At 38.1% G+C, this 22,488-nt stretch overlaps 1 protein-coding gene and 1 non-coding gene across 4 annotated transcripts; both read left to right on the top strand.

Annotated features, from left to right (window-relative positions):
• The first annotated feature begins 1,284 nt into the window (after positions 1 to 1,284).
• Positions 1,285 to 1,391, top strand: LOC148294731 (small nucleolar RNA R71). The gene has a single exon (XR_015835630.1). It is a non-coding gene; the product is annotated as a small nucleolar RNA R71 (small nucleolar RNA).
• Positions 1,392 to 3,025: 1,634 nt separating this feature from the next.
• LOC110746293 (uncharacterized) lies at positions 3,026 to 10,637 on the top strand. Of its 3 annotated transcripts, XM_088252597.1 has the most exons (11): positions 3,042 to 3,306; positions 3,430 to 3,496; positions 4,185 to 4,265; positions 8,255 to 8,540; positions 8,629 to 8,873; positions 8,958 to 9,161; positions 9,234 to 9,323; positions 9,604 to 9,717; positions 9,795 to 10,118; positions 10,230 to 10,332; positions 10,414 to 10,637. In XM_088252597.1, the coding sequence occupies exons 4-10, from the start codon at positions 8,261 to 8,263 to the stop codon at positions 10,308 to 10,310; spliced, it is 1,338 nt and encodes a 445-aa protein (XP_088108723.1). In that variant the 5' UTR covers positions 3,042 to 3,306; positions 3,430 to 3,496; positions 4,185 to 4,265; positions 8,255 to 8,260; the 3' UTR covers positions 10,311 to 10,332; positions 10,414 to 10,637. The 3 variants fall into 3 exon arrangements, with proteins under 3 accessions (XP_088108720.1, XP_088108721.1, XP_088108723.1); XM_088252594.1 differs by lacking the exons at positions 8,255 to 8,540; positions 8,629 to 8,873; positions 8,958 to 9,161; ... (3 more) ...; positions 10,230 to 10,332; positions 10,414 to 10,637 and adding exons at positions 4,367 to 6,756; positions 6,843 to 7,118; positions 7,191 to 7,290; positions 7,378 to 8,248 and having other exon boundaries at positions 3,026 to 3,306; XM_088252595.1 differs by lacking the exons at positions 8,255 to 8,540; positions 8,629 to 8,873; positions 8,958 to 9,161; ... (3 more) ...; positions 10,230 to 10,332; positions 10,414 to 10,637 and adding exons at positions 4,367 to 6,756; positions 6,843 to 7,118; positions 7,191 to 7,290; positions 7,355 to 7,479 and having other exon boundaries at positions 3,026 to 3,306.
• Positions 10,638 to 22,488: the final 11,851 nt, after the last annotated feature.

Below are 22,488 nucleotides of genomic sequence, written 5' to 3'. Positions count from 1 at the left end.
TTGATGCTTGCTCCCAAGTCCAACATGGCTCTTCCAACCTTCTTGCCTCCAATGTTAATGGGAATGTCAAAGCTGCCAGGATCATCTAGTTTTGGTGGAAGCTTCCTTTGCAATACAGCACTTACATTCTGGTCGAGCTTTACTCCTTCATTTGGAGCGAAATTGAGCTTGTGAGTTTTCAAGTCCTTGATGAATTTTCCATATGCAGGAATCTGTTCAATAAGATCAAGCAAAGGCAAATTGATATTAACTTTACTCAAAATATCATAAATCTCTTTAAAAGCCTTATCTTGCTTTGCTTTCTTAAGACGGCCTGGAAATGGAATCTGTGGAACATATGGAGCGGGTGGCACGTATCTATCTTCTTGAAGATGTGGTGGCACAAATTTGTCATCCCTTTTATGCAATTGGAATTGATCGGATTTCTGAGAATCTGATTTGGCCTTAGGAGCAGATTGAGAAGTTTTGAGTTGTTCTCCTTCCGTGGCCATGGTCTCCTCCTCTTCATTTTCTACAATCACAACATCATTTGAAAGATTAGAATCATCTTTATTATCAATGATCTTACCTGATCTGAGCACATGAATGGCCTTGGCTTCTGGGTTCTTTGGATTGATCTCAGTTTGGCTTGGCCATTTCCCAGGCACTCTTTGAGTTATTTCAGCAGCTATTTGGCCTAATTGGACTTCCAATTTGGAGATGGCAGCTTGTGTAGTTTGCTGAAAATTGGATTGGTTGATTGCCATCTGCTTCACTATATCTTCCAATGATGATGATGATTGTTGTGGCCTTTGGAATGAAGGGGGATTTGCTTGATTCTGGGTATTTCTCCATGAAAAGTTTGGATGATTCCTCCAACCTGGATTATAACTTTGAGAGTATGGATCATTTCTTGGACCTTGGTTGTAGGAATTTACCAACTTAGCTTGCTCTTGCACAAATTCTGGATATCCAGCCCCAAGTGGACAAGCTGTGGTATCATGGTCATGAGATTCACAAATGCTACACACTTCCTTCGGAGGGCTTCTTGAGTTTAATGCAAGAAGAGCATCTAGCTTTTGTTCCAGTTTTGAAATCTGCACACTAGAAGCATCATTAGAACCACTAATAACACGTTTACCTCTTGTATCCGTATGTTGGGTCTCCATTGCTATCTCCTCAAAGAGTTCGTACGTTTCTTCTGGAGTTTTGGTTTTAAAAGAACCACCTGCAAAATTGGTGACTATATTATGACTAGAAGGGGTTAGTCCTTTATAAAACATACGCATTTGAAGCTTCAATGGAATCCCATGATGAGGACATTGGTTGAGCAACCCATTGAATTTCTCCCATGCTTCACAAAACGATTCATCATCTTGCTGTGCAAATAACAAGATCTTGTCCCTAAGCATGTCGGTCTTTTGCGTGGAGAAGTATTTTTCCAGGAACTTCTTTTGAATGGCAGACCATGTAGTGAGTGAACCAGGCTTCAAAGAATTCAACCAATACTTCGCCTTATCCTTTAAAGTGTATGGAAACACTCTCATTCGAAGTTGATCTTCTGTCACACCTGTCAAAGGAAAAGAACTCACAACATTAAAAATATCCTTTATATGAGTCAATGGATCTTCATTAGGTAAACCATAAAAGGAAGGCAGCATATTAAGATGAGAAGATTTAAGCTCATAATTTCGAGCTACAGTGGGCAGCAAAATGCTTGAAGGAGATGCTGGAATTGTTGGGATATCAAGTTCTCCCATGAACTCAATGGCAGCCATCATTTCTTCTTCTTCTTGGTCTGAACTTGCTTCCGAATTTGAAAGTGAAGAACCGGGAAGTTCAGTGTGGAGAGCAAGACTTGTAAATGTAGCAAGAGCTTGCTCTTTTGCAGTTGACAACTCCCTTTCTAGACGATTCTGAATTTCAGAGGTCACTCGTCTGGGTTGCAATGATGGTCCTGCGTTCAAAGATCTAGAACGTTGGAACGAAGACCTCACTTGTTCAAGTAATGGATTTTTAGACATAAACTACCTGAAACAGAAAATTAGATTAATTAGAAACACTAAAAAGAATAGGGTAACCTTGGGCACATAACCAGGGAAGAACTTTCGTTCAGTCCCCGGCAACGGCGCCAAAATTTGTTGTTAATATTATGTTAACTCGCAATTGTACGGGGCAATTAGTAGTATAGCAAGACAAGTACGAGGTCGTACCCACGAAGACTGAGAAGTTAAAACTAGTTATGTACTTAGATTACCAAATTCAAGAAAGTAGGAGGTTATGTCTAAAACAGAATTTAAAACAAGAGTGGTTGTGATTGTTGAACAAAAGAAGCAAAATGAAATTGCAAACAAAAACAAGTAAACAAATGTAAGAAAGAGTGGTTTTAAGAGTTGGAAAACAGATTTTGAGACTAGGGCATTCGAATCACCATAACAATTCAATTCTGGGTTATAAAGATTCAAGTAACAAGTCTAATTCAGATTCAAAGATTGATTCTAGCTAAAGTATGATTAGGCCATGGTGTTTGGTCCTAACCTTGTGTTCCTAATTCCCTAATTTGATCATTTGTTGTCTAACCTAAAATTAAGCATTAGGAACCCATTAAGCATAGAAGAACATTTTAAACAACCAAGTATGTATCTAATCCCTGTTGTCGAATGTCCATACATACTCTTCCTATTCATAGTTCAATTCGAATTAAAGCATGGTGTATACTCTTAATTCAAACCAAGATAGTTAACAAACAAGTTCTAATGGTGATCAATCATTCAAACAAGCATGTTAACTTATAAGCATAATGAATAAGAACATGAATCATGAATCAAACACTACAAGAAAAATGCCCATTTGCGACAAATATTTGCGACGGTCGACGCGGCCCTCGCAAATACATGTAATTTAACGCGCGGGTGATTCGCGCCAAAATAATTGCGACACTTTAATTAGTAACGTCGCATCTCCCATCGCAAATATGTTTGGAAGTGTTAAATTTGCGACGTTACTTGATTGCCGTCGTATATCTCCTCTTAGGATGTGAGACAAACCGTCAAAACTCAAAATTTTGAGAAAGCGCTCAGTTTCCCGCACGAAATAAAAAACCCCAATATCTTCTGATTAGTCATAGCCCCAAATCAATACTCTTCTGCTTTTGATTACTCTTAGCCCCAAATCAACCCAAAAACGCCAAAGATCACAACAACAATCTGTTGGTTCAGTTCTTCTCTTATTGGCGCTCGGGCTCCTGTCTCGGGGGATCCCATCGTTGGTTTGGTTGGTTGCACGAAGGGATATCTGATCTGATCAACTGCGTAAGCCGTAGAGCGCGTAAGCTTCCTCTATCTCTATCTTCTTCATTCTCTGTCTCTCCCTCCCTCTATCAGTCTCTCTATTTTGGCTTCTCTAATTTATTTGTGTTTTGAATTTCATGTATTGCTGGAAAAATTCTAGGTTTTCAGCCAATTCTAACTTAATCAACAACTTCTATATTTTGGGAACCCTTCCTCCTCTTATCAAGGTATGTATTTGCTGTGGATTTTGTTCTCAATTTTGTTTTCATTAATTTTATGCTTTTCCCAACCCTTAGTTTACACTAGAAGCCGAGAGATTCAGCTTTTTGCATCTGATAACTCTGCTTGCCCCAAAAATATATTAGGATCATATATATATATATATATATATATATATATATATATATATATATATATATATATATATATTACCTGATGTAGAAGAAGCATGTTTCTGTTGGTCTTTAATTTCTTGATGCGGCAATTCAGTGAAACAATTATCGAAATATATGAACCATTTTTATTACCTGATAGCTTCTATTGGCGTTGTTTTCTTTTGTTTTTGGTTTGGCTGAAACTTTAAAGTTCTTTTTTTTCTTGATTGTGGCTGTTCATGGTTCATGGGTCCCCTGTTGTTTTACACGAAACTACTAGAAACTTTGCCCCAAATATTCTATGTTTATAATTGTGTGAATAGGCTAGGATTTATCATAATAATGAGTCTTTGAATCTGACCACAGTTTGGTTTGAAGTTGGCATACTAATAGGGAACTTGATTTGTTTTGTCCACAGTTATATAAAAAAGAAAGTGTTTTGTTTTGTTAAGGTTGTTTTTATTATTTCAATTAGTATTCATGATTTGTTTTTATTAGACAAGACAATTAGAATCATCCCAATCTGTCTTTCTTATTGCAGATTCAAAGATTTCAATAAAGAATTGTTCGTGAGAACGATAGCTGTGGTTTACATTGATATAAAAAGCTTAAATTTTAGAAGGTCAGATTGCCTATCTCCCACAACTTTATGTTTCTACAAATATTATTTTCTAGTATTGATTGGTAGGTATTATTTCTTCTTTCTTCTTGGATAACAAATAGAAAAGAATGGACAAGAGTTCGATAGATATGCGAGATCGAACATCTACACAATATCTCACTGGAGTTGAGAATTTTTTGGATTTTGCATTTTCAAAAAATATGGATGATACAAGGATTTATTGTCCATGTAAGAAATGTCAAAATCGTTATTTGTTCACAAGGGATGTAGTAAGAGGGCATATAATATGGGATGGGTTTATGTCCAAGTACAAAAATTGGACTCAACATGGGGAACTACAGCTATCATTATATGCAAACCAAGATACTAACGTCACTTTTGATTCGGTTGTTGGTGATGATATGATTGGAATGATACATGACGCATTTGGGCATCCAAATGCATATTCTATTTTCGGGAATGATAGACCAACAGAAAATGAACATAGTGAGGGGCTGAATGATGAAGGACCAAATGGTGAAGGGCCGATTGGTGAGGGACCAAATGGTGAGGGGCCGAATGGTGAGGGGCCAAATGGTGAGGGACCAAATGGTGAGGGGCCAAATGATGAAACTAGAAGATATTTGAAATTGTTACAAGATGCAGAACTTCCTTTGTATCCAGGATGCGAAAATTTCACAAAACTATCTTTCATTGTTCGGTTATTACATATGAAAGTTGTTTGTGGATGGACGGACAAGTCAGTGACATTGTTGTTGAGTTTTCTAAAAGAAGCTTTCCCTAATGGAGTAGAACTACCAGACTCTTATTATGAGGCTCAAAAGATAACTGTTGAATTGGATTTCACATACAAGACATGGGATGCATGTCCTAACAATTGTATGTTATTCAGAGATGAGGATGAGAAACTTGAAAAATGTGACATTTGCCAAGAATCTAGATATGAACAGCTGGAAGGTGAGTATGGAAATATTCAGAATTTGGATAGAAAAATACCAGCTAAACAAGCAAGATATTTCCCACTAAAGCGAAGATTACAAAGACTTTTTATGTCTTCTAAAACAGCGTCGCTTATGAAATGGCATACAGAGGAACGTACTAATGATGGTGTGTTAAGGCATCCAGCCGATACAGCTGCATGGAAAACATTTGATGAGAAGAATCCATATTTTGCTAGTGACAGCCGTAATGTTAGGCTTGGTTTAGCTTCAGATGGTTTCAATCCATTTAGAACAATGTCCATAAATCACAGTACATGGCCTGTTGTTCTAATTCCATATAATTTGCCACCATGGATATGCATGAAGCAGCCTTTCTTTATTTTATCTGTTCTCATTGATGGCCCTAAAGGACCTGGTAATAAGATTGATGTATTTCTACAGCCGCTAATCGATGAGCTAAAAGAATTATGGCATGAAGGTATACTTACTTATGATGCTTCTAGTAATCAAATGTTTAAACTACATGCTGCGTTGTTCTGGACTATCAACGACTTTCCTGCCTATGGGAACTTATCGGGTTGGAGCACTAGAGGAGAGAAAGCATGTCCTTGTTGCAACATTCACACTAGATCTCGTTGGTTGAAACATGGAGGGAAGTATTGCTATATGGGTCATCGTCGGTTTTTACCTAGAGATCATAAATTTCGTAAAGATAGAGTATCTTTTGATGGCACGCGAGAATGGGGGCTTGCTCCCACTAAATTTTCTGGAACTGATGTAAGAACACAATTGCAAGATGTACTTACAGAGTATAACAAGGAAGACCTTCGAAAAAGGAAAAGAGATGAAGATCAGAATATAAATAATGGATGTTTTTGGAAAAAGAAAAGTATATTTTTTGAGTTACCATATTGGGAGCATAATTTGATTCGTCACAATCTTGATGTCATGCACATTGAGAAAAAATTTTGTGATAATATACTTTGGACTTTATTGGGTGTTGCTGGAAAAACAAAGGATAATTTAAAAGCCCGACGTGATTTAGAAGAAATGGGCATTAGGAAACCATTACACCCTCAACAACGGGGTTCTAAGAAAGCATACTTAGCTCCAGCATGCTTTACTATGAATAAGGATAACAAATATATGTTCCTTAAGGTATTGAAGGGAGTGAAGTTTCCAGATGGTTATGCCTCTAATATTTCTCGGCGTGTACATTTAAAAGAGCGAAGTATATGGGGTCTTAAGAGTCATGACAGCCACATTTTAATGCAACAATTACTTCCTATAGCAGCACGTAGAACTTTGCCTAAGAATGTAGTTGAAGTATTAATTGAATTGGCCAATTTCTTCAGACAGTTGTGCTCCAAAGTAAACATGCCTTCTGATTTAGAAAATATTAAAGACCGAATTGTGCTTACCATTTGTCATTTGGAGAAGATCTTTCCATTATCATTCTTTAATGTAATGGAACACTTGCCTATACATCTACCTGAGGAAGCATTGGTTGCTGGAGCTATCCAATTTCGATGGATGTATCCCATTGAGAGGTATGTAATATTCTAATTTAAATTCTGTTATGTATAAATTTAATTATTTTTAAATCCTAAATAGTGTTTTCATTTGTTCGTTGTAGGTATCTATTAACACTTAAACGTTATGTGAGGAATTGTGCACGCCCCGAAGCCTCAATTGCTAAGGGATACTTGATGGAAGAATGCATGAACTTTTGTGCAAGATACTTGAATGAGGCCGAAACAAAATCTAATCGACCATGTCGAAATGACGATGGTGGCAGTGACTTTGGCCGTCCTTTAGGTAAAGGAGTTAAAATACGCCTTGACGATGTTACGTGGGTACAAGCACATAGATACGTGCTAGTGAACATGGATGTTGTCACACCTTTCCGAAAGTAAGTCACATAAGATTCTGATTTTTTTTAATTACAAATAATTAATTCTCTCTAACTTGTTATCCTATACAGCCAACACCTTGAAATGCTTGAAGATGAAATGCCTCGACGAACCACTCACTATATTCAAAAAGTTCACAATGAAACATTTCACACATGGTTTAAGAACTATGTAAGTACTCTAAGTCATTTGTGGCTAAAGCTAGATACATGAGTATATTAATTGATAATTGTAGTTATGTTTCTTTGGTATATTTAGGTGACGACGCAGAGAAGAACTTCTAATATGGTATTTTCTGAAGAAATCATTAGTTTGGCTAATGGTCCTGATGAGTTTGCACGAAAATTTAAGGGATATTTTGTCAATGGTTTTAGATTTCGTACAAAGAAGTATGAAAATCATAGAACCACTCAAAATTCTGGTGTTGTTTTGAAGGCAAATACTATGAGTTATGCTAGTGTGAGAGATCAAAATCCTCGATCAGGTGATGTGACATTTCATGGAGTGTTGACAGATATAGTTGAAATTCGGTACACCAATACCTTGAAATTTGTCTTGTTCAAGTGTGATTGGGTTGATAGTCTTGTGGGAGTGAAAGAGGACGAGTTTAAATTCACACTGGTGAACTTTAATCATTTGTTGTACAAAGAGAATGGAATAGGGGACGAGCCTTTCATTTTGGCTCAACAAGCAAGACAAGTTTGTTATGTGCAAGACCCTTTGGATTCCGATTGGCATGTTGTTCTTACGATGACTGTCAGAGATCTATTTGATATGTATTCGAAAGATTCATCTCGTACTCCTACAGCGGTACCTCAAGTCGAGCTTTACGCAAGCCAACAATTGGATGAAACTATATATTTGCACGATAAAGATGTTAATTGGGTGCGACAAGGAGTGGAAGGAACTGTTGTGGAGACAGATGGTGTTGAAAATCTTGTTGAGATGGAAGAATCTGATTGACCATTATATATTTATCCTTGCTATAATTTATTTTCTTTTTCATTAGTATATAAGAATAATTTAGTATATGGAGAGTGGTTTAATGGTAATTGATGTCTTGCTGAGGTTTATAATTTAAATTTTTTTATACTTCTCTTTGTTGGAATTTTTTTATATAATTATTTTATTTCAGTGGTTTATGGCGCCTAAGAGAACAAGAGGTATGTCAATGGAGGAATTGCTCCCCCCATCTCCTTTGAGACGTAAAAAGGGCAAGCACCAGGCACGAACATCTCAACAACGTAGTTTGAGTTCGAGTCAGCCTCTAGTTAATTCATCAAGACAGCCTACTTCCTCGGTTCAAAGTGAACAAGCATCTGTTGTGAGACGTCAACGCGCTCAGCTAGAGACACAACTATCTCAGCAAAATGTTGTTGCTTCTGGGGATGACCATTTGACAGGCCAACTAGATGAGTCAGGTTCTTATGTGCTTAAACTCATTATCTTCATTTTATTTAATGATATTTCTCATTATTAAAAGTTTTTCAAATACATAATTATTACTAGAGCAAATGGAATCTGAAGATATTAGTAAAGGACGTGGTGCTGCTCGGAGTATTTCTCAATGGGGGACTGGAAAAATATTGCATGTTACGTTTGATCCTGAGTGGAAGCCAATTAAAGCTAATGCATCATTGTTTAGTTCACAGCTTGGAATCATTGCACGAAATGGAAAAAAAATTCCTCTAACATATCCTACATGGAATGACATGCCTGATGATATATTAGACGACATTTGGAAGGATATCACAGTAAGCTATATTTACAAAACCTTCTAATTTGTGATAATGTATGTGTATTCGGTTTGATTGATAATTAAAATGTTATAATTGTAGGATAATACAGATGCCCCTGAGGCATATAGATTCCATTGCCTAAAGGTAGTTGGTAATAGATGGAGGGATTGGAAGTGCCGACTGAAGCAGAAATGGTATGATAAATATGACACTGATGAACAACGCTTAGCCATCACTCCTCCTCGGGTGGTCACAGAGCAGTGGAAGACACTAGTAAAATATTGGGGTCTTCCAAAAGTAAAAGTAAATATCTAAAAAGTTTATAGTTTATGTTTGTAGAAGAGATGAATTATCATTGATAAAACCATCTTGTAGGAATGTTCTGAGATGAATAAGGTCAATCGTGCACAAGGAGGTGCTCCACATAGGACTGGCCGCACATCATTTGCTCAGTTGAGAAATGTGGTAAGAACACTAGATTGATTATAAATGTGGTTGGCTTTCTATTGACTTATGTTGTTGTATTAATTCTTTTTGTTATGTGCTAATGATTCTTTCTATAGTCATTGACCATATAGGTATTGTTATTAGCTAATCCTTTTTGTTCAGGCATATATCTTGAATGGCTGGCAAATAATGCTAACAGAAGATTTAGAATTTGTACTATGGCTTTATGTAACAGATTGGTCATTGGTCTTCTTTTTAGATATATATCTAACGAGATCAAATTATTTTTCTTACATAGATGAAAGAGAAAGGAGAGAAGACTGATCGTCTGAGCATGTTTATCAAAACTCGAACAAAGAAGAAGAAAAATGATGAAGATGAAGTTTTTGATGAGGACAGTGCTGATATTATTGTAAGTTTGAATATAGTGTTGTTTTGAAATTTTACCTTTTAGCCAAATGAACCAATTCTGCAAGTGTGATTTTGTAGAATCAATTCAACCAATGTTTGGAAGAAAGGGAAGAAGATGAACAAGATGAGTTATTTAGAGAGGAGATATTTACTAAAGTGATGGGAACTGATGCACATGGGCGTGTTCGCATGTATGGGGCTGGTGTAACTCCATCTCAAGTGTTTGGTCAAAAATCAAATTATGACAATAATGAGAATAGGATGAGAGAGGAGCTAGAGAAACAATATCAGTCAAAAATAGATGATCTCCAATCCAAGTTAAATGAGGTCAGCTCACAACTCAGTCAAGTAATGACTCATGTTGGTTTCCAAACCACCCCAGAAGAAAGCGGAAGCGGCCAGGTACATTATATTTAATGTCTTTCTCTTATTAAAGAATAAATACCGTTAAAATTCAAGTGATCATAGTTTTTATTGTAACTTTGAAATGTTTATATTTCCTGTCCTCAATAGATTCCAGATGCCTCAAGTATGCATCAACGAAGACTTAGTGTTAATAGCGAGCTGCAGCCTAATTTAGACTTGGAGGCATAAAAGAAATTATTTTCATTAAAAGGTTAGATAATTATATTCGGAAAAAAATTACAATATATATTTTTTCCATTCATTTATTTATATTTTTTGTCACTATTTTCAGGTTAGGGGTGGAGATGAAATACAAGATAATGATGACTCCTTCAAGTTTAAACTCTATTAATTTTAGTACTTTTGAATCCTAATATTTTGTTTTATATCTAGAGATGGTATTGTTTACATATGACTTGAGATTTGAGATTCTATAATTATTAGGTTTTTTTTTTGTGTGAATGCAAAAGATGATACTTTCAAGTACATGAATGAAGTTATTTTTGCTTTGATCAAGATATAACACCATTTTATAAGTTTTTATAGTCAATTCTAATTAAAAATCACATTTTATATGTCAATTAAGACTGTCATTGGTGTTGCAAATTAAATTGTCTGCGTTGAAGCAAGCTGTGCAAAATAATAAATTCAAAAATAATTCAAAAAACTGAATTTATTAAAATTGCAACACTACATACAGTCATTAAATGACGCGTGCCACCGTCGTATATACTGTCGCCAAAAAGGCATTTCCTTTGTCGTATAAGAATTAGCGACAGAACAACACCGTCGCAATTACTTTAGTTGCGACACGAGATCGCGTCGTAACTAGTGTCGTAAAATCGCGTCTTAAATCCGACGCTTAGTTTATTGCGACAATTTTTAACCGTCGCAAATTCGACGCAATACGTTATTACGACGGCCCCAAGTGTCGTAAAAAGGGCTCAACTCATTTGCGACGCCTTTTATTGCGACGTGACAAAAAACGTCGCATTGCCGTCGCTAATTGCTATTTACGACGCGTTTTTGTTTTTTTGTGACGGAATTTGCATGTCGCTAAAGGCCTTTTTTTTCGTAGTGAAACTTGAAACTCCAAACTTATAAACCCAGAATATTCATGTTAGGTTACATCGAAGCCCTAGTTATGGATTTAGCTACTCATAATGGAAAAGAGACTTGAACAGAAATGAGAAAACATAATGAATACAATAAGAGTAGAAAAACCCTTTTTCTGAAGTTCTTGTGGTGTCCAAGGCTTCTCCAAGTGCTTCTCCACTTCTAATGCTTCTCCAAGAGCTTCCCCACTTCTAGAAAGATGTATGAAGGATATGGAGGTGATTTGGGATGAGTTTGAGTGAGTGGTGATGGCTAAGGAAGATGAAATTCGTAGGGAAATGGAAGAGAGGTTTGCTGGAGTTGTTTTGGTGATTGTTGGAGTGTTTGGGATTTTGAGAGTGTTTGAGGATGGTTGGAGTGAATTGTGGGGGTTGTGAATCTCAGGATTTGTTGTGTCTTGAATGTGGAATGGATGTGGTATTTATAGGGAGAGGGGAGTGACAAATCTGAATTCAATATGGCTAATGCATACAACACTTGCATTATAAAAGATGAATTGGTTGATGCACTTCACTAATGCATACAACACTTGCATTATAAAATCTGAATTGGTTGATGCACTTCAGCAATAAATCCCACCAGCAGCCCTAGCTCATCTTCATGTCACCATGACCAAGCTTCCAACCAGCTACAATAGCTCATGCCTAGCTCACCATGACCAAGCTTCCAACCAGCTCATCCTGAGGTCAGCATGACCAGCAACTTCAAGGGCTTACAACTTGGGCTAGGCTGAATCAAATGAAGACTTTAAGATGTCCATTGTGAAGTTCAGAATGTGTATGATCCAACCACACAAGTATTGGCCCAATCCAAGCTCGGAGGAGGAAGTTAAGGCCGAAACAAATTGCTAACTCAGTTTGCTCGCTGACAAAATCCATCCTGAGCATGGTTCTGTGTTTGCTAGGTGACGGACTCCCGATTTATCCAATGGGGCTGAATTTTGGATATGTTATAGTACACACCCATTGGAACAACTTTCATGAAGAATGTTGCCTCATCCGAGCTATGTAGGTTGCTGAAACAAAGCTTGCAATATGACCTACGGAACTGGACTGGCAGAGGGCTGTAGCCAAAATGAGTTTGTCTTTAAGCTCTTCTTCTCTTCATCCAAATTAGGCCTTAACATGCATGAATTGCATGAATTATGCTCTCTTGCTCTTTTGGCCTACAAAACACACAAAGGGAGGCAAATAACTCAAAATTATAAGAAACTAAGCAAAAGAAGTAAGTAAATTGGGCATGTATATGTATGAAATTATGAGCTTAACAGATGATACCCAGCATTTCTTCCTGCAAACTCAAGGAAAAACATCAAAAAAATTCAGAAGCAAAACAAATGGCATCCTCATGCACTCACCTTGATGATCTCAACCTTGAGCTCTCACTTGCACCACCGAATACCCAGACAAGGGCTTCTCCAACTCCTGTCTTCCCAAACTCCACATATCATCACGGCACGGCCTCAAACTTTGCTGAGGCAATACCGAACTTTGCTGAGGCAATGCCGAACAGAGCAGTGCTACTGGGTGGCATGATTAGTAGTATACTCACACCGGCAGATCATCTGCATGTGGCACAGCGGTCGGACAAGGTGGCAGTGGAGGAGTCCCACACTTTATCTGTGCTCCATGCGGTCTCGGCTACCAATTTGGGCATGCGATTACTGGCGAGGACACGTGAGTGTGCCGCGCTGAGCGAGGAAGTGGCTTCCTTGAAGGCTATGGTGGCAGACTTGCAGAAGCGACTTTACTGTGCCAATCAGCATGTGGAAGTACTGCAGAGAAAGAATGAGGACCATGTAGAGCTGCTGCAGATTCTACAAGTGCGAGACAATAGAGGCAAGCCATGATGATGATGAAGATGAAGATGAAGAAGAAGATGATGATGATGTTGTTTTTTATTTTTATTGTTTTTGTTTTTGTTTTTTGTTTTTTGTTTTTTTTGTTTTTTTGTTTTTTTTTAATGTAACGTTTGAAATAAAAATGTGTTTTAACACTCAGAAATAAACTAACCAACCAAACCACGTAAATAAATACATAAACTAACTTAACAAAACAAAAACAAAAACAAATCAAAAACAAAGACACAACAGAAAAGAAAACAAAGAAAATAAAAATAAACTTAATTTAAAAACACACGAATATACAATCAACTCACGGATGACCAGTTAAGGGCCTCAGAAAACACAGCCAGGGGATCCGGGAAGGTTGGAGGGGTCACAATGGTCCCGCTTAAAACCCAAACTTCTTAGACACCGAAGGTGTCGCCTAAAGAACTCCTAGACACTGTATTGATGAAGGTGCTCACTGGGGTTACCAAAAGTTAGCTTATATGAAAAATCTTTTCTTTTTTAAATTTTTAAGATAAAAAATAAAAACAAATTAAGATAAAATGAAACAACAAACCATAAATGAAAATGAACTAAGTACTCTAAACAAACTCAAACAAACGAAATAAATTGTTGTACTAAAAGAAACAAACCAAGAAACCAAAGAAAAACACAAACAGCACTTTCTATCACCTATTTATCACCATTACGGAAATAAACAGAAATCAAAGAAGAGAAAGGATTGAAATGCTTCCCCTTGAAGCGATTAGGTCGAGCATGGATGCACTTGGAGGGCGCGACTTCTCCCATTGCTCCACACTTCCCATTTTTATGATTGAAGTTGCCATCTCTCTCCATTTTTATTAAGCTATCATAAATTGCTAAAACAAACACACACACTTGAAATGGAATTAAAAGGATTAGGAAATAAAAACTAAAATAAAAAGGAAAATCAACACCATCCAATTCCATGCTTCAAAGCAACAAGCACCAATGGGTTGTGTAAGCTGGGACTTAAACCCAGTTCTCTTGCTTGTTGGGCAATTGTCCTTTTCTGTTGGACTACAAACACAACTTGTCCATTAACGTCATTAACTTTAAAACAAGAAATTGTGCAGTTAAGAAAAAAAATAAAATAAAGTAGGAAAGGCAAATAGAATCAAACAATGTTACCGATCCCCGGCAACGGCGCCAAAAACTTGTTGCTTCGATTCAGCTGCACCAAAATAGATTCAGCTGCATCCTCAACTTGTGATACTCGCAAGTGCACGAGCCGTTTGGTAGTATAGCATATGTAAGTGCGAGGTCGATCCCACGAGGATTGGTGATTGAATGATCCAATTTGTTTTCCCTACACAAAATAGAAATGAAAAAGGAAATAAATAAAACAAGAAAAAAAAGAAATAACTCAAGCAAATAAGTTCCCAAGTTCAATTAGATTAATGGATTGATTCTAGCTAAAGTATGATTAAGCCATGGTGTTTGGTCAAAACCTTGTGTTCCTAATTCCCTAATTTGATCATTTGTTGTGTAACCTAAAACTAAGCATTAGGAACCCATTAAGCATAGAAGAACATTTTAAACAACCAAGTATGTATCTAATCCCTGTTGTCGAATGTCCATACATACTCTTCCTATCCATAGTTCAATTCGAATTAAAGCATGGTGTCTACTCTTAATTCAAACCAAGATAGCTAACATGCAAGCCTAAATGGTGATCAATCATTCAAACTAGCATATTAACTTATAAGCATAATGAATAAGAACAAAAATCATAATTGAAACTTGGAAACTAATTAAACTTGAATACTTAAGAAAGAATGTACATTACAAATAAAAGTAAAGTAGAACTTGAAAAACTTAAGGAGAATTTCAGCACAAATATTTCATTACAACAATTGAAAACTAGAAAGGAAACTAAGAGAATTTGAGGGAGAGAAGGGAAGGGAGCTCTAGAGAAGTGTTTGAGAGCTCCCCCCCTTGGGGTGTGATTTGAAGCTTGAAGGCTTCTCTATTTATAGGGCTAAGAGGGAGGAACATCATGATGGATTTCCACACCATCCTTCATCTTTTGCTGCTGCACCTCAAGCATCTTCACATGGGTTCAAAGGTGATCAGTTGTGGCTGCCTTTGCTGCCAACCCATGTGGTTGCCTTTTGGTTGCTGAAAAACGAGTTTTCTGAACCAGTCTTGGTGTAGGAAGGCCAGAGGTTTCAAAACGTATCCAATGGTGCTCAAATTTGGATATGTTATACTAGACACCCATTGGAACAACTTCTATGAAGAAAGTATTCCCATCGGAGCGGTAGAAGTGTGCGTTTTGGGCCTTGCAAGTTGGCAGCTGAACAGAGACTGGAATTGACTTCATTTCATTTCTTTGCTTTACATGCATGCACATGCTTTCTCTATAATAACTCCAGCATGTACCAACTTGCTCCTTTAGAATTTCATAGCTGGAATGCCTCCCCACTTCACTCATTATGTTGGATCCAAAGTCAGTTGCAGCATGGGTGAGGCACATGGCTTAAAGGAGGAGACAAGGCTCAAAGCTAGCAGCTGCAAATCCTCCTGAGCAGGGTTGGGTGTTGGACGGGCTGAGCACTCCACAAATGTCCAATTGGGCTGAAATTTGGATATGTTGTAGTAGACACCCATTGGAACAAGTTTCATGAAGATCTTCACCTCATTCGAGCCCCATAGCATGCTGATCCAAGGCCAAGAAGTTGACCTACGAAATTGGGCTGGAAAGGGGTTGTAGCCAAAATGTGTTTGTCTTTAAGCTCATATTCCTCATATGCCAATCAGCCCTTAACATGCATGGATTGCATCAAATGTTATCTCTTGCTATCTTAACCTACAAAATACACAAACATAGGTAAGTGACTCAAAATAAAGAGAAACTAAGCAAAATCACTAAGTAAAGAAGGCATGCAAGTGTATGAAATTATGGACTTATCAAAATAGAAAATGAATTAAAAGCACAAGTTTAACTCAATAACATAACCAAATCATAAGCTAGAAGGGTACAAAATGATATACAATTATGAACCGATCATGAGTTTTGAGTGAAATCCAATCGCTAGAAGTATGGAATACACCAACTGATCGGTTCATAATTGTATATCATTTTGTACCCTTCTAGCTTATGATTTGGTTATGTTTTTGAGTTAAACTTGTGCTTTTAATCCTTTTTGTGTTTATCTTTCAGTTCATTGAGCTTTAGGTAATAATGATGGCTTTAGAGAGCATAATTCATGCAATTCAAGCATGTTAAGGCCTAATTTGGATGAATGGATGAAGAGCTTAAAGACAAACTCATTTTGGCTACAGCCCCCTGCCAGTCCAGTTCCGTAGGTCATATTGTAAGCTTTGTTCCAACAACCTACGTAGCTCGAATGAGGCCACCTTCTTCATGAAAGTTGTTCCAATTGGTGTGTACTATAACATATCCAAAATTCAGCCTCATTGGATAAATCTGGAGTCCGTTACCTAGCAAACACAGAACCATTCTCAGGATGGATCTTATCAGCGCGGAAAATGAGTTAGCATTTTGTTTCGGCCTTAACTTCTTCCTCCGACCTTGGATTGGCCCAAATAACATATGGCTGGAACGAAGACATTCTGAACTTCAATTTTGAGTGCTTAAAGTCCTAATTTGATTAAGAGAAGCCCAAGTTGTAAGCCCTTGAAGTTGCTGGTCATGCTGACCTCAGCATGTGCTGGTTGGATGCTTGGTCATGGTGAGCTAGGTATGAGCTATCATTTCTGGTTGGAAGCTTGGTCATGGTGACATGAAGATGAGCTAGGGCTGCTGGTGGGATCTATTGGTGAAGTGCATCAACCAATTCAAGATTTTCTAATACAAGTGCATCACCCAATTTAGATTTTCTAATACAAGTGTTGTATGCATTAGCCATATTGAATTCAGATTTTCACTTCCCCTAGGCCTATAAATAGGGAAGTTCTCTAAGCTTGTAAACACACCCCAAGGGGGGGAGCTCTCAAACACTTCTCTAGAGCTCCCTTCCCTTCTCTCCCTCAAATTCTCTTAGTTTTCCTTTCTAGTTCTCAATTGATTGTAACAAAAAATCCTTTTACTAAATTTTCCTTTAAGTCTTTCAAAGTTCTACTTTAATTTTCATTGTTATGTAAATTCTTTTCTTTAGTTTCAAGTTTGATTAGTTTCCAAGTTTCAATTATGATTTTTGTTCTTATTCATTATGCTTATAAGTTAATATGCTAGTTTGAATGATTGATCACCATTTAGGCTTGCATGTTAGCTATCTTGGTTTGAATTAAGAGTAGACACCATGCTTTAATTCGAATTGAACTATGAATAGGAAGAGTATGTATGGACATTCGACAACAGGGATTAGATACATGCTTGGTTGTTTAAATTGTTCTTCTATGCTTAATGAGTTCCTAATGCTTAATTTTAGGTTAGACAACAAATGATCAAATTAGGGAATTAGGAACACAAGGTTATGACCAAACACCATGGCTTAATCATACTTTAGCTAGAATCAATCCGTTAATCTAATTGAACTTGGGAACTTATCTGCTTGAGTTAGTTATTTCTTTCTTCCTTGTTTTATTTATTTCCTTTCTTTTTCATTTCTGTTTTGTGTAGGGAAACTAAATTGGATCATTCAATCACCAATCCCTGTGGAATCGACCTCGCACTTACATACGCTAAACTACCAACGGTTCGTGCACTTGCGAGTATCACAAGTTGAGGATGCAACTGAATCCATTTTGGTGCAGCTGTATCTACGCAACACCAAGCACTCCAATTAGGATCGAGCCCAAAACTTGGGCAACATCATGATATGGTGGGAGTAGTCATTTGGTGAGTTTTGACTGAAATCCAATCGCGAGAAATATGGAATACACCAACCACTCCAATTAGTAACGAACTGCCGTTGAACTTGAATTGTCCAATTTGGAACACCTATTGATTTCGGATCGAGCCCAAAACTTGGGCAACATCATAATATGGTGGGAGGAGTCATTTGGTGAGTTGCAAGAGAAATCCAATCGCTAGAAGTATGAAATACACCAACCACTCCAATTAGGAACGAACTGCCGTTGAACTTGAATTGTCCAATTTCTCACACCTATTGATTTCGGATCGAGCCCAAAACTTGGGCAACATCATAATATGGTGGGAGGAGTCATTTGGTGAGTTTTGAGTGAAATCCAATCGCTAGAAGTGTGGAATACACCAACCACTCCAATTAGGAACGAACTGCCGTGGAACTTGAATTGTCCAATTTCTCACACCTATTGATTTCGGATCGAGCCCAAAACTTGGGCAACATTATAATATGGTGGAAGGAGTCATTTGGTGAGTTTTGAGTGAAATCCAATCGCTAGAAGTTTGGAATACACCAACCACTCCAATTAGGAACGAACTGCCGTGGAACTTGAATTGTCCAATTTGGAACACCTATTGATTTCGGATCGAGCCCAAAACTTGGGCAACATCATAATATGGTGGGAGGAGTCATTTGGTGAGTTTTGAGTGAAATCCAATTGCTAGAAGTATGGAATACACCAACCACTCCAATTAGGAACGAACTGCCGTTGAACTTGAATTGTCCAATTTCTCACACCTATTGATTTCGGATCGAGCCCAAAACTTGGGCAACATCATAATATGGTGGGAGGAGTCATTTGGTGAGTTTTGAGTGAAATCCAATCGCTAGAAGTGTGGAATACACCAACCACTCCAATTAGGAACGAACTGCCGTGGAACTTGAATTGTCCAATTTCTCACACCTATTGATTTCGGATCGAGCCCAAAACTTGGGCAACATTATAATATGGTGGAAGGAGTCATTTGGTGAGTTTTGAGTGAAATCCAATCGCTAGAAGTTTGGAATACACCAACCACTCCAATTAGGAACGAACTGCCGTGGAACTTGAATTGTCCAATTTGGAACACCTATTGATTTCGGATCGAGCCCAAAACTTGGGCAACATCATAATATGGTGGGAGGAGTCATTTGGTGAGTTTTGAGTGAAATCCAATTGCTAGAAGTATGGAATACACCAACCACTCCAATTAGGAACGAACTGCCGTTGAACTTGAATTGTCCAATTTGGAACACCTGTTGATTTCGGATCGAGCCCAAAACTTGGGCAACATCATAATATGATGGGAGGAGTCGTTTGGTGAGTTTTGAATGAAATCCAATCGCTTGAAGTATGGAATACACCAACCACTCCAATTAGGAATGAACTGTCGTGGAACTTGAATTGTCCAATTTGGAACACCTATTGATTTCGGATCGAGCCCAAAACTTGGGCAACATCATAATATGGTGGGAGGAGTCATTTGGTGAGTTTTGAGTGAAATCCAATCGCTAGAAGTATGGAATACCCCAACCACTCCAATTAGGAACGAACTGCCGTTGAACTTGAATTGTCCAATTTCTCACACCTATTGATTTCGGATCGAGCCCAAAACTTGGGCAACATCATAATATGGTGGGAGGAGTCATTTGGTGAGTTTTGAGTGAAATTCAATCGCTAGAAGTATGGAATACACCAACCACTCCAATTAGGAACGAACTGTCGTTGAACTTGAATTGTCCAATTTCTCACACCCATTGATTTCGGATCGAGCCCCAAACTTGGGCAACATCATAATATGGTGGGAGGAGTCATTTGGTGAGTTTTGAGTGAAATCCAATCGCTAGAAGTATGGAATACACCAACCACTCCAATTAGGAACGAACTGCCGTTGAACTTAAATTGTCCAATTTCTCACACCTATTGATTTCGGATCGAGTCCAAAACTTGGGCAACATCATAATATGGTGGGAGGAGTCATTTGGTGAGTTTTGAGTGAAATCCAATCGCTAGAAGTATGGAATACACCTACCACTCCAATTAGGAACGAACTGCCGTTGAACTTGAATTGTCCAATTTCTCACACGTATTGATTTCGGATCGAGCCCAAAACTTGGGCAACATCATGAAATGGTGGGAGAAGTCATTTGTGTGTTTTGAGTGAAATCCAATCGCTAGAAGTGTGGAATACACCAACCACTCCAATTAGGAACGAACTGCCGTTGAACTTGAATTGTACAATTTGGAACACCTATTGGTTTCGGATCGAGCCCAAAACTTGGGCAACATCATAATATGGTGGGAGGAGTCATTTGGTGAGTTTTGAGTGAAATCCAATCGCTAGAAGTATGGAATACACCAACCACTCCAATTAGGAACGAACTGCCGTTGAACTTGAATTGTCCAATTTCTCACAGGTATTGATTTCGGATCGAGCCCAAAACTTGGGCAACATCTTAAAATGGTGGGAGGAGTCATTTGTGAGTTTTTAGTGAAATCCAATTGCTAGAAGTGTGGAATACACCAACCACTCCAATTAGGAACGAACTGCCGTTGAACTTGAATTGTCCAATTTCTCACACCTATTGATTTCGGATCGAGCCCCAAACTTGGGCAACATCATAATATGGTGGGAGGAGTCATTTGGTGAGTTTTGAGTGAAATCCAATCGCTAGAAGTATGGAATACACCAACCACTCCAATTAGGAACGAACTGCCGTTGAACTTGAATTGTACAATTTCTCACACCTATTCATTTCGGATCGAGCCCAAAACTTGGGCCACATCATAATATGGTGGGAGGAGTCATTTTGTGAGTTTTGAGTGAAATCCAATCACTAGAAGTATGGAATACACCAACCACTCCAATTAGGAACGAACTGTCGTTGAACTTGAATTGTCGAATTTCTCACACCTATTGATTTCGGATCGAGCCCCAAACTTGGGCAACATCATAATATGGTGGGAGCAGTAATTTGGTGAGTTTTGAGTGAAATCCAATCGCTAGAAGTGTGGAATACACCAACCCCTCCAATTAGGAACGAACTGCCGTTGAACTTGAATTGTCCAATTTGGAACACCTATGGATTTCGGATCGAGCCCCAAACTTGGGCAACATCATAATATGGTGGCAGGAGTCATTTGGTGAGTTTTGAGTGAAATCCAATCGCTAGAAGTATGGAATACACCAACCACTCCAGTTAGGAACGAACTGCCGTTGAACTTGAATTGTCCAATTTCTCACACCTATTGATTTCGGATTGAGCCCAAAACTTGGGCAACATCATAATATGGTGGGAGGAGTCATTTGGTGAGTTTTGAGTGAAATCCAATAGCTAGAAGTATGGAATACACCAACCACTCCAATTAGGAACGAACTGCCGTTGAACTTGAATTGTCCAATTTGGAACACCTATTGATTTCGGTTCGAGACCAAAACTTGGGCAACATCATAATATGGTGGGAGGAGTCATTTAGTGTGTTTTGAGTGAAATCCAATCGCTAGAAGTATGGAAAACACCAACCACTCCAACTAGGAACGAACTGCCGTTGAACCTGAATTGTCCAATTTCTCACACCTATTGATTTCGGATCGATCCCCAAACTTGGGCAACATCATAATATGGTGGGAGGAGTCATTTGGTGAGTTTTGAGTGAAATCCAATCGCTAGAAGTATGGAATACACCAACCACTCCAATTAGGAATGAACTGCCGTTGAACTTGAATTGTCCAATTTGGAACACCTATTGATTCCGGATCGAGCCCAAAACTTGGGCAATATCATAATATGGTGGGAGGAGTCATTTGGTGAGTTTGGAGTGAAATCCAATCGCTAGAAGTATGGAATACACCAACCACTCCAATTAGGAACGAACTGCCGTTGAACTTAAATTGTCCAATTTCTCACACCTATTGATTTCGGATCAGGCCAAAAACTTGGGCAACATCATAATATGGTGGGAGGAGTCATTTGGTGAGTTTTGAGTGAAATCCAATCGCTAGAAGTATGGAATACACCTACCACTCCAATTAGGAACGAACTGCCGTTGAACTTGAATTGTCCAATTTCTCACACGTATTGATTTCGGATCGAGCCCAAAACTTGGGCAACATCATAAAATGGTGGGACGAGTCATTAGTGAGTTTTTAGTGAAATCCATTCGCTAGAAGTGTGGAATACACCAACCACTCCAATTAGGAACGAACTGCCGTTGAACTTGAATTGTCCAATTTCTCACACCTATTGATTTCGGATCGAGCCCCAAACTTGGGCAACATCATAATATGGTGGGAGGAGTCATTTGGTGAGTTTTGAGTGAAATCCAATCGCTAGAAGTATGGAATACACCAACCACTCCAATTAGGAACGAACTGCCGTTGAACTTGAATTGTCCAATTTCTCACACCTATTGATTTCGTATCGAGCCCAAAACTTGGGCCACATCATAATATGGTGGGAGGAGTCGTTTGGTGAGTTTTGAGTGAAATCCAATCACTAGAAGTATGGAATACACCAACCACTCCAATTAGGAACGAACTGTCGTTGAACTTGAATTGTCGAATTT

This window comes from Prunus avium, chromosome 4 (assembly GCF_965620075.1).
Source record: "Prunus avium chromosome 4, drPruAviu1.hap1.1, whole genome shotgun sequence".
NCBI classification, from domain to species: domain Eukaryota; kingdom Viridiplantae; phylum Streptophyta; class Magnoliopsida; order Rosales; family Rosaceae; genus Prunus; species Prunus avium.
Note: the sequence above shows the minus strand (reverse complement) of the source record. Positions and strands in the feature narration are given on the sequence as shown.

Bases quoted from the DNA above. Each gene is read 5' to 3' on its own strand.
- LOC110746293 (XM_088252594.1), top strand. From the start codon at position 4,373: ATGGACAAGAGTTCGATAGATATGCGAGATCGAACATCTACACAATAT. The intron at 7,119-7,190 runs GTAAGTCACATA...TATCCTATACAG, and splicing joins GTTGTCACACCTTTCCGAAA to CCAACACCTTGAAATGCTTG. The intron at 7,291-7,377 runs GTAAGTACTCTA...TGGTATATTTAG, and splicing joins ACACATGGTTTAAGAACTAT to GTGACGACGCAGAGAAGAAC.